Here is a 10,728-nt window from a genome sequence, read left to right on the forward strand (position 1 = left end):
AAATGTAATAAAGCAAGAGCTATGATGATATCAGGTTATTCAGCCATGCATGGATGAACACGTTACTTAAAATAAAAAACTTTGCCCCCTGAGCATGATCGTATACACTATTGAAATTGCATTGGTTTCTAGAATATACCAAATATTAGCAGCAATGAATGGAAATTGATGTTGTGATTAGAACGATCGATGCACCTTGAGGTAAGATACATATGGGGATTTGACATGGCCACCATTGCTCAACTCAGTCATTATATTTAGCAAGGATAACTTTGGACAGTCCTTTATCATGATCAAGTCCAAACAACCATCCGAAAACTGCAGATCAATCATGGAAAAAGTATCAATATTAAACAGCAGCAAACCAAGTCTTATGCCCAACATCGTTCATGTTTAAGTTTTGTTTTGAGGACTCAAAATTCACATTTCATTATCCTTCTCACTTCAAAAGCAACTTAGCCATATATCCCAGAACTAATCAGAAAGATGAAATAACAAAAGAAAAGGCCAAAAGAAATTGCGAACGAGTATTAAGTCTTAAAAGGGTTTTTTCAAGGGGAAAAATTGGTTGCAAATACAGAAATGAAGCATAGAGAAGTGAATAAAACTGCAGTTAGAAAGAGATTAAAAAAAAGCGCAATATACAACCAGAATGGCCACAGAAATATTTGTTTTGAAAAGGTTCCCATAGGGGAGAATTCTGTAATTTGGTGAGGTTTATGAACTGAACGTGATATACCACCACTCCTTTACCAGCCAAGAAAATCTCTTTTATGCTTCTACCACAAAATCCAATTAGCATACATCACAAAATAGTAGTTTAGATTCGTAAATCAGAAAGAATATTTGAGATACAAGAAATTGAACAAACCTCAGCATCAGGTGCTGCCATAGCATCTTCACCTCCCCACGGTACGTTATGAAGCCAGATTGAAACAAAAGGGCCATCGATCTTGTGCCAGTTTAAACTTTTTATATCAACATTAGGACCATGATAACCATACTGTTGAGTCCTGGTGGGTTCCATATCAGAATTACTTTCGCTTTCAATTTTAACAATGATATCATCTGCATGGTCGAGTGGTTCTCCATAAGTTTCAAAGCCGGAAGCGGGCACAAAAATTATACTTCCATCATACTTTCTAAGGCCAAATATTCGCTGAAGGGCCTGCAACACCAATGGCTTAACTGTTTAGAGGAATAAACATTGAAGTAAAGCCCTTGATAGAAAAAAATGAATACTGTCTTTTGAAGGGAGGGCACTTATTTTGGCTGGTTTCACATCAATGGTTTTAAATCAGTAAATTAAATAGTACTAAATACTTACCAAAATGTGATTATATAGATCAATAAGTATTCACCAATGTCTAACATAAGAATCTAAGGGTCCGTTTAATTGCAAGAATAGAATTTGGGTGGAAAGAAAACCAATTCTAGAGTGTTAAATTTCCTAAAACTTGTTTTACTGAAAATTGTTAATTAAACATTTTTTATTGGTATAATTATCCACTTGGAAATGTTAAAACTTTGGATCTTTTGGTATTTATTTGGCTTTGTTTTCCATGAAAACTGTTAATTAAAGAGATAGAATTTGTTATAATTGTGGATAGAATATGTTTCCATTGCCGAAAATTTTAAAAAAATAATAATAAATAAATAAAAGAAAAAGCTGGAAAACCCAATTCCCACCAAAACCAAAGGAAAATCAATTCCTTAAAAAGCTGGAAAATGTGGTCACGTGGGGGTTGGGTGGAAAGCCAATTTCATCTAAAATTTTGCACATCAAACATACCATTTGGGTGGAAAATGGAGCTTATCAAACAGGCCTTAATATAACTTTGAAAAGAATTAATGTTGTAAACCTCACATAGAAATCTATTCGAGCACTCCCCATCCACCTGTATTTTTCAGACTCAATGTCAATATCAGCAACAAGACCTGCAGTAATGCCTTATAAGTTTGTGCTACAACGAATTTCTTCACAGAAATTATTAACAAGCACTCAACAACAGAAAGTTGGTTCCTTATGTGTGACCAGTAATAGAATTGAAAGAATTATTTATACCCCACGCGAGCATCAACACACTGAAGTATCTAGTGTCTCCTTGTGATATAGTAGCTACATCCAGCAAACGCCTATGCCCTGCCAATTTGAAAGCACGTAGATAAAATTTCTTACATTAAATCGATGTCCAATAAAACAGATGCTAATATTTATCAAAACAGAAGGTGGAAAAAAATGATAAATGAAGAAGAGACATACGCAGTCAGCATACCTCGAATAACAGCAAGGGTAGCATTAAATGTTGCACAAGGTTGACCAACTGAATCTAGAAGCGACTTTATCATGCCATTTCCGGTTCCTATGATCAGAAACAAGTCAAGTCCTAACTTGTTGCATTTCTGATGCTCAAATATTCAGTAAGAGAAAAAAAATAGTAACAAGTAGAGCAGCCAAAGACCACTCATGGGACTGTTGTAACTAGTAAATTGAATACTGTCCTTCTAACAATTTTTTTACAAAAAGTCTTGCGTTCTTAAACCACAAGCTTAGACACAAGCAAATGTTGATATATTGATCCGGGTATGAAATGCCCTTTTTTCTGTTTCAAGTCAGACAAAAAAACTCAGTTTCAGAGATAAAAGAAAATTAAATGAGTTATTTTAACCTGCAGGTACTACTCCAAGAGGAATCTTTATAGCAGCATCCCAATCCTCCCTGTTGAGCAATCCATTAACTACCTATTAGATGCCACAACACACGAAAGAAAGAACATAAAGGTCATTGATATATTTTTCAAAACTCAACTAAAAATTATTTTATATTTATTTGGAGATTTTTCACATTGTACATGCAAAATCATAGACGCATAATTTTTAAGGATTAATGTATTGACACTTCTACATTGGCACATCCCAGATTCTTGAATGCACAACTTGTGCCAAATCTCAAGAGAGAACAATAAGCCACAAAAGCCTATGTCCTTAATTTCATTTAGAAAATGTGTGAAAATCTTTCAAAACTTACGTATTTAATGTCACCATTACACGAAAGTTGAACATTTTTGTTTATGCTCCATCATGGTAATCAAAAAGCTGGGATTCATGGATAATAAATCTAAAGTGTGAACAGTTGGTCCAACTGTAAGTGTTCCTTTTTTGAAAAAAACATACTCTAATGAATTAATCCAGAAGAGAAGGCGCTACAAATGGGAAGAGGATGAAAATTAGAATTTTTCATATGCTTAAATAACTCAAAACATGTATACACTTCACCTCCACATGCGTGCACGCATACAATACATTAATTCAGTACAATTCTCAAAAAAAAAAAATGTTCAAGATATAGGTCAAAATTACTTAAAAATGAATTAACCAAATTACCAATATATGCATCTATAATCAAGCTGCAAGGAATATAAAAGTAACTAACCTCGACCAAAATTCCATCTCCACTAACACAAACAATTCCATCGTACTTTTTAATATCCAGCTCTTGAACAACTTCCTTTGCATGAAGCTGATATTTAGTTTCTGAGAATGAGGATTACAGTCAAAATCCAATTAGCATTAAATATCAGCAAAACATAAAATGTCCAGGCAAAATTACATGGATTCAAATAATTTACAGAGGGGAAAAGAGAGAGGAGCATCTCCAACCTTGCACTGTGAAGTCAATATTAGCATCATCAAGTAAAGGCCTTACTTCGGTCTCAAAAATCTTCAATGCCGATTTCTTCCCGCCGTAAGGATTCACAAATATAAATAGCCTCTTTGGTCTACCTGAACCCCCAACCACACCCAGACACAAAATTACACTCTTAAAAAACTATGGATGACAGTTACAGTAATTTATTCTATATTTACAGTGCATTGAATAGCCAAAAATTTACCTAGACCGTCGATAATTTCGTGGAGTTTTTGAGCCCATGAGTGGAGAGAACTATCTGACGAGAATTCAAGAGTGAAATTCTTCCTCGTCATGGCTGGTTTGGCAAAACAGCATATTCCAGCCGTACACTCAACTACAATTCTGATTTTAATCTTCGAACCCTCGACTGAAAACCCGATTACCTCCTTCTCTACATCCAGACTCAGATCAGACCACCGGAGTTGACCTCGGGCAGTCAGAGTCGCCGTCGTCTCACTGCCGTTAACCAGGACCCTGTCCGATAATATCGGCTCTCCGGATTTGGTCGGATCCATATATTTATTATGTAATCGCGGCTTGGCGAATCCGATTCCCCGTTGGAAGTTCAACAGGTATTCGAAGAAATGACTTTTTAAGGTCTATCTTGTGTGAAACAGAATTTTTATGCGTACGTAGTATCCTAAGTTCAAGGGTGAGCCCATCTGTCTCCTTTTTTCTTTTCTTTTTTTCTTTCTTTCTTTCTTTTTTTTTTTTTTTTTTTTTTTTAAAAATTTTTTTTTTTTTTTTCTTTTTTTTTTTTTTTTTTTGACGTGATTTTCTTTTTTTTTTTTTTTTTTTGAACAAATTTAACCACACATAAATTTAAAATATTTTCTTCCTTTCCATTTACATATTATCCAAAATATCAATATTCAAAACATCAATATTTTTTTTTTATTATTCTAAATAATGACCATCAAACCAAGACGGAATGAGTTTAGACCTCGTTTGGCCCCCATTTTTTGGAAGTGAGAATGGGTGGAATAGTGTTATTTTAAAAATGAATTGTTGAAAATGGAAAAAAAAAGTTTTCAATTTACGTATAATATTATTTTATGAAAAATTATATAGTTGAAAATAGAAAAAAAAAAATAAAATGTAATGAAACTTAATATAATGAAATTCGAATGGGGGCTAAATAAAAAAATGTGGTGTGTACAGAAGAATGCCTTACAGAATTCCTCCAAACACTCACATGGGTGGGTCCCATGGTGTAATAAAAAAATGTCAAAAAAATTACCCACCCCCTATTATAAGTATTCTGTATCATTTCTGTAGACTAAATTTCCATACACACAGCATTGTTTTATTAAATATTATTTGAAAAATACTTTAGAGTAAAGTAGATTCTAATATGCTACAAGTTCTAGTAAAATATTTTTGAATAATGCTATTTGTATATAACGATATATCATTCCTCAATATTTTCTCTCGAAATATGCTCAATAGTACAAGCTCTATTGTTGAGTAATTAATTTGTGTTTAAAATCAATTTTTAAATAATATTCTTTGTAAAATTTATTATTTTTCTGGTCAAGGCTTCCTTTATTGAAATTGACACTTCAAAGAGGCATCTCGTAAGGACCGTCCTTTTTTTCATTTGAAGTTAAAATGAGCTACAAAAAGTTAAAATGTAACATTTTTTTTTTCAATAAATGCTGCAAATCATATTAAAAACAAAAAAGAAAAATGATGACTAAATTGAAAAAGATAATAATTTACGTAACTTAATTTACTCCAACAAACATGCCCTTATAGTAATCTATTGATTAATCTAGAAATCCCTAAAAATTTGTCTGTTCATCTTATTCCCAAATCTTCTCCATTAAGAATTGTCTTCTTCCCAAAGTCCTCTAAAACATCTTTCACAAATTGATCTTCATAAAAATCTCCTACGAGTTGTAATCATTAGTAATATCATGCAAAGATTACAAAACGTGTTATTTTCACGAATTATTTAATGCCCAAACATGGAGGCATATTACAAGATCGAATTTTGTCCTTCAATTTTTGAAATTGATTAACAGAATTGCAAACATTCAAACCACACATTCTTATTTAAAATATTTTATATTATTCAATGACAATTTATATATATAACCAAATGCGCAAATTTTGATAAATCTGTGAATGAAATACAATTTGTTGAAAAACATATTAAGTTCTGTGACATTATTGCGAGATTTTGACTTCAAATTTTAAAATATTTTATCCAGATTCCACTAGTTCTCACTTTCGATTGAACGAAGAAACTACAGTATGTTTAAGCCATGGGCGCCATTGATATTTTTTACACATCCTCAGTTTTTTGAATTTATTTTCTTTTCTTGGAAGAGACATTAAATGGGAGCCATGAAGTGTGCATTATTCAAAAGATTTCAGTTACAAATTGTTATTTGGGTTCTATTATTAGAAGTTAGTATTTTTTATTATATTTCATATATAGAAAAGTATTTTTAGTTATTTAAACATTACGTAGTAAAAAACGAAATAATATTTCGTAATAATGCATATATGAATTTTTCCCCAAAATTAGTGGTTTGACATGGCCCGCCCAAAGCTTGCCCAAAACAATGATCCATAAATCGGTCCACCTAGGCCCAAAAAAATAACCCATAAACTGATTAAAATAATTGAAGAATCAAGTTAACGGCTTGGTTCAATAATGGATTCGGGCCATTTCGGTTCATGATTTGGGCGGGTCGATCTGAATTGTCCGCCCCTTCTTTATACCACTATACTAACCGGCAAAAAGCAAACAAAAGCACAATTATTTAGCTACTGTTTGGCAAAATTTAAAAATCAATTTTATGAATAATTAGATTTCATTTTCAATCATAAATTTCATAGATTAAATCTTTTAACCTCTATTATATCTCATAAATGAGACTTCAAAAATCAACCACGTGACAGTCACCTAACAAGCGAACTCAGGTCCATACTCTTATCACCATCCTCGTTGGCCTATTCAAGGCAACTAGGTAGTTTAAGTGATACACTTCGTCAAACCCCCATATGGAGGCTGAACCCTCTATGATCGAGGTGAGGTATCACAACTTGTTGTACCATCAATCTAAACCGAATAAGCTTCAGGATAAGAAGGCACTATCCTTAGAAGATCTTTCGTACTAGATATTCTATAATTGATTGACGTGGCATCTATGCAATTGACGTCTTATCAAGTCAATTTATTAGTCTACTTTTTATACGTCAGACTTAGATCGTATTATGATTGTTTTTTAGAATCATTCAATGCTCTCGAATCTAGGACTTGTTGAATGGCCTATGACAAGGCGCCTAGATCGTCAAGATGAAGTCACGTGTTTCTTCATCCAACGAGCAACGATTCCCTATCTTCTACTAATAAAGCTCATACTTAGAGAGACATTTTTATGTAATGCAATTTTACACACTCAATAATAATATTGCTTTGTCATTATTCTCTCTATGAACTCTTGTTGCCCGTACATTAGTGTGACTTGCGTCTCTCCATCCCACATTCAAATATGCACTCATAAGTTCTCTAAGTTGATCGTTGGAATGTTCGCAGTGGCTCCCCAACCTCTAGAGAAGGTCACGGTACTTCTATGGTTTCGTCCAAGTGTGCAAAATCTATACGCGTGTACATTAGTGGAGTCGAAATTTGCGGGCCACGTAATTCGTGAGAAAATCAAGGTCAACATTCACCACTTTGTTCTATTTATCTATAAATTAAATAATTTATAATTTCTTTCTAGATTGAAGTTGGTCCAGTCTGGTTCAAATCTAGAAGAAACAGAAAGAAGAGTTTAAGGCAAAATAATTTGAGAGTGGGCCACCCGGCTCTTCGATTCCACTTAGTCCACTAACAATGGCCTTTTGCAATCCTCACCCTATAATGACGACTCTTTATTCAATACTCTAGTTAAAAAAATCATTTACAAGGGCCATATTTTAAAATCTTGAAATAAAATGTAAAACAAAACGAAGGAAAGTTAAACTGAAATAGTAAGAATAAAAACTATTTATTAATTCAACCACGCTAGAAGTACAATTTTTTGTACAACTTGGTTGATAAGAGGGCCAAGTGGCGGCCCCTATTGGAGGGGTCGCTACAAAAATTGTACAAATAGAATAATTCTTATTATTTTGGAAGTAATTTTCATAAGTTTGGTAGGTTCGAATACATTAGTGCAATCCAAATTATGACTATATATATCAGAAGTGATTCTTCCTTTATCTCAAAATATGGACAGTCTTAGTGGATGTATTCACTTGGAACTTTTAAAGATTTTTATAAACTTATTTAAATTAATAGTAATATTTTCATAGAATTTTATAGACTTTTAATTTAAGACTTTTCTAGAATTCATCTGATTTTTTAAAACTATAATTTTAAAAATAGAATTCACTTGAACCTAACACAATGGCAAGATGTTCTCAAATGGGAGTTGGAATCCAATCCCCAGCATTACATTACCCTTCCCACATGTAATAAAATTACATCTTAATTAGATTATTAAATAAGCAAAATACAATATATAAATTTAATATTCAGTACTCTTTGATAAAAAAAATAAAAAAATAAAAAATAAAAATATTTAATGTTCGGTATTACTAATAAGACCTTTGAAAGGTAAACAATCAATCAAGATATTTAAAATTTAAATAAAAATAGTTTTTTCATAAAATTTTAAAAAATTTAATTACAAATCGTGTTATGTAATAGATTTGTGCGTATTTTATTAAGAACCAAAGTCCTATATTTATAGGGAAAAATTAAGGATACAATGATAATAATTTACAGAACTACAGGCGTATAATTGCTATTCACTAATAAATTTACCATTTACAGCACTTCTTCTTGAATGACGCATTACAAAATATCTACCTCGTTAAAATTTTATTTGATAAGAACTTGGGACAAAAAGTTCAAACAAGGGAAAAAGAGTACAATTATTTTTGGAGTATTACAAATAAATGATACCTCACTAAAATCATACTGGGAAACCCAGTGGGATAAAACCTAAGTGAATGAAAAAGAGTACAGATATTTCCCCTGATATTGATCAATGACAATATTTGAATCGACGCATTCCAATCTTGTGAACAAATTTCTTGAATGGAAATGTCAACAATGCTCTTACGAATAAATCGGTCATATTATCACTTGAGCAAATTCGTTGTACATTGATATCGCCATTCTTTTAAAGTTCATATGTATGAAAGAATTTTGGAGAAATATGTTTCTCCTGTCATCTTTGATTAACTTCCTTTGAGTTGTGTAATACAAGCTGCATTATCTTCTACAAAATTGTTGGACTATCTTTTATGGAAGTTTACATAATCTTGAATACGATAGGTCATGTTCCTTAACTATACATATTCTCAACTTGCTTCATAAATTGCAATAATTTCATATTGATTTGAGAATGTTGCTTTGAGGATCGCTACACAGATTTCCAAGATATAATTGTTCCATTATATGTAATCACATATAATATTTGTGACTTAATTTTATGTGGACCAAAGAGATAACATGTATCTGCATATCCCACAAAAACATATTCCGACCATTAAGAATATAATAATTCTAAATTAATAGTGCCCTTTAGATAACGAAAATTATGTTTAATATCATTCCAATATTTTTGAATTAGTGTAAAGTTATATCTTGTAAGGAGATTTACTGAAAAAACTACGTCTGGTCGATTGCATTTTGCAATATAGGTTAATACTTCAATTGCACTAAGATTTGGTACTTTGGGACCGAGAACCTTTTTACCATTTTCAAGTGGACAAAATGAATATTTTCACATCAAGTGATCGAACAACCATATGTAATACCAATGAATGTACATTATCCATATAAAAATGTTTTAAGTCTTTTTCAGTATATAATAATCTTTTTGAAAAATGTTCAATCTGTAACCCAAGACAAAATTTTATTTTCCCAAATCTTTCTTCTCAAATTCACTTTTTAAATAATCACTAGTTTTGTTGAGCTCTTTAGGAGTTACAATTAAATTTAAATTGTCAACATAAACTGCCATAGTTGCAAATTCAATATTTGTTTTTTTTTTTATGAAATATATGGGTCGACATTATTATTTTTATAACCCACATTCAACAAATATTCGTTAAGGCAGTTATACCACATGCGTCCATTTTATTTGATCAATCATTACTTCAATCGATATATTTCGACGTATTTATTTTTATTCCTTGCTATATGATGCAGCACATCATGTGCAAAATTATTGACAATTTTTTTTTCGATTCTATTTCTTTTCCTATAATGACATAACTTATTGAGATATCTCAAATTTCATTGTTTCAGGTACCCGAACATCTTATAAGATTTTATAATTTGTTATGTCTAAATATTTATCAAGATATATGCCTCTTTAATGAGACCATCTTTACTAATTGCTCCATTTTCGTTTGAAGATTTTTTGTGTTAGAATCGAACACCATTACCCTTCAGGAGTGTCCTAGATATATCAAATATAATGCTAATAAATTGTCTTCGTATGATATTAATTCGTGTTGGAGCATCTAAAAATGGTGCGTAAGATATTGTTTATTTCTTATATCAGTAAATGCGTCTAAATAAATTATCTTTGGAAGTACTGGTTTGAATAATATTTTGCGAGGATTTAGACGATGATGCAGATATACATTATTTTTAACTTCTTAATTCCTCCTGCTAACGCTGAGAGAATTGTCCAATCAAATTGACAATAATTTTTTCAACGTTATAAAATATCGCCCATTTCGATAATGGTTCAAACTAAGCATTTTTTCTCAATATTCTTTACTTTTCATCTTAGTGTATTGTGGTAGTTCAATTTTACATATACTATAGTATTGAAATATTTAGATGAAAAAATTAGGCTCTGTTCAGAAGTCAATTATAAGAGAGAGAACTATATTGTTGGCATGATGAGTAATAGAATTCCCTAAATAAAAATCGAAAATATTTTATTCTCAATTAAATTAATTGGAGACTTTTAACAAACAATAGTGTTAAATTATTTATCGACATCCCAATTAGC

The 10,728-nt window shown here is 31.5% G+C and overlaps 1 protein-coding gene across 3 annotated transcripts in view; it reads right to left on the minus strand.

Moving 5' to 3' along the window:
* LOC111370555 (sphingosine kinase 1-like) overlaps window positions 1-4,319 on the minus strand; it is a 6,705-nt gene extending 2,386 nt beyond the window's left edge. Inside the window, exons 1-9 of one of the 3 annotated variants that reach the window (XM_022992314.1) lie at window positions 3,894-4,319; window positions 3,661-3,783; window positions 3,434-3,534; window positions 2,670-2,742; window positions 2,277-2,363; window positions 2,066-2,143; window positions 1,868-1,938; window positions 872-1,168; window positions 196-318 (exon numbers count right to left, since the gene is read on the minus strand). In XM_022992314.1, the coding sequence (XP_022848082.1) occupies window positions 196-318; window positions 872-1,168; window positions 1,868-1,938; window positions 2,066-2,143; window positions 2,277-2,363; window positions 2,670-2,742; window positions 3,434-3,534; window positions 3,661-3,783; window positions 3,894-4,206 (1,266 nt within the window). In that variant the 5' untranslated portion in view covers window positions 4,207-4,319. Of the gene's footprint in view, window positions 1-139; window positions 319-871; window positions 1,169-1,867; window positions 1,939-2,065; window positions 2,144-2,276; window positions 2,364-2,669; window positions 2,743-3,433; window positions 3,535-3,660; window positions 3,784-3,893 lie in introns of all 3 variants that reach the window. The other 2 variants (XM_022992315.1, XM_022992316.1) reach the window with 2 other exon arrangements.
* Between the last annotated feature and the right edge of the window lie 6,409 nt (window positions 4,320-10,728).

Source organism: Olea europaea, chromosome 21, assembly GCF_002742605.1.
Source record: "Olea europaea var. sylvestris chromosome 21, O_europaea_v1, whole genome shotgun sequence".
Taxonomy (NCBI): domain Eukaryota; kingdom Viridiplantae; phylum Streptophyta; class Magnoliopsida; order Lamiales; family Oleaceae; genus Olea; species Olea europaea.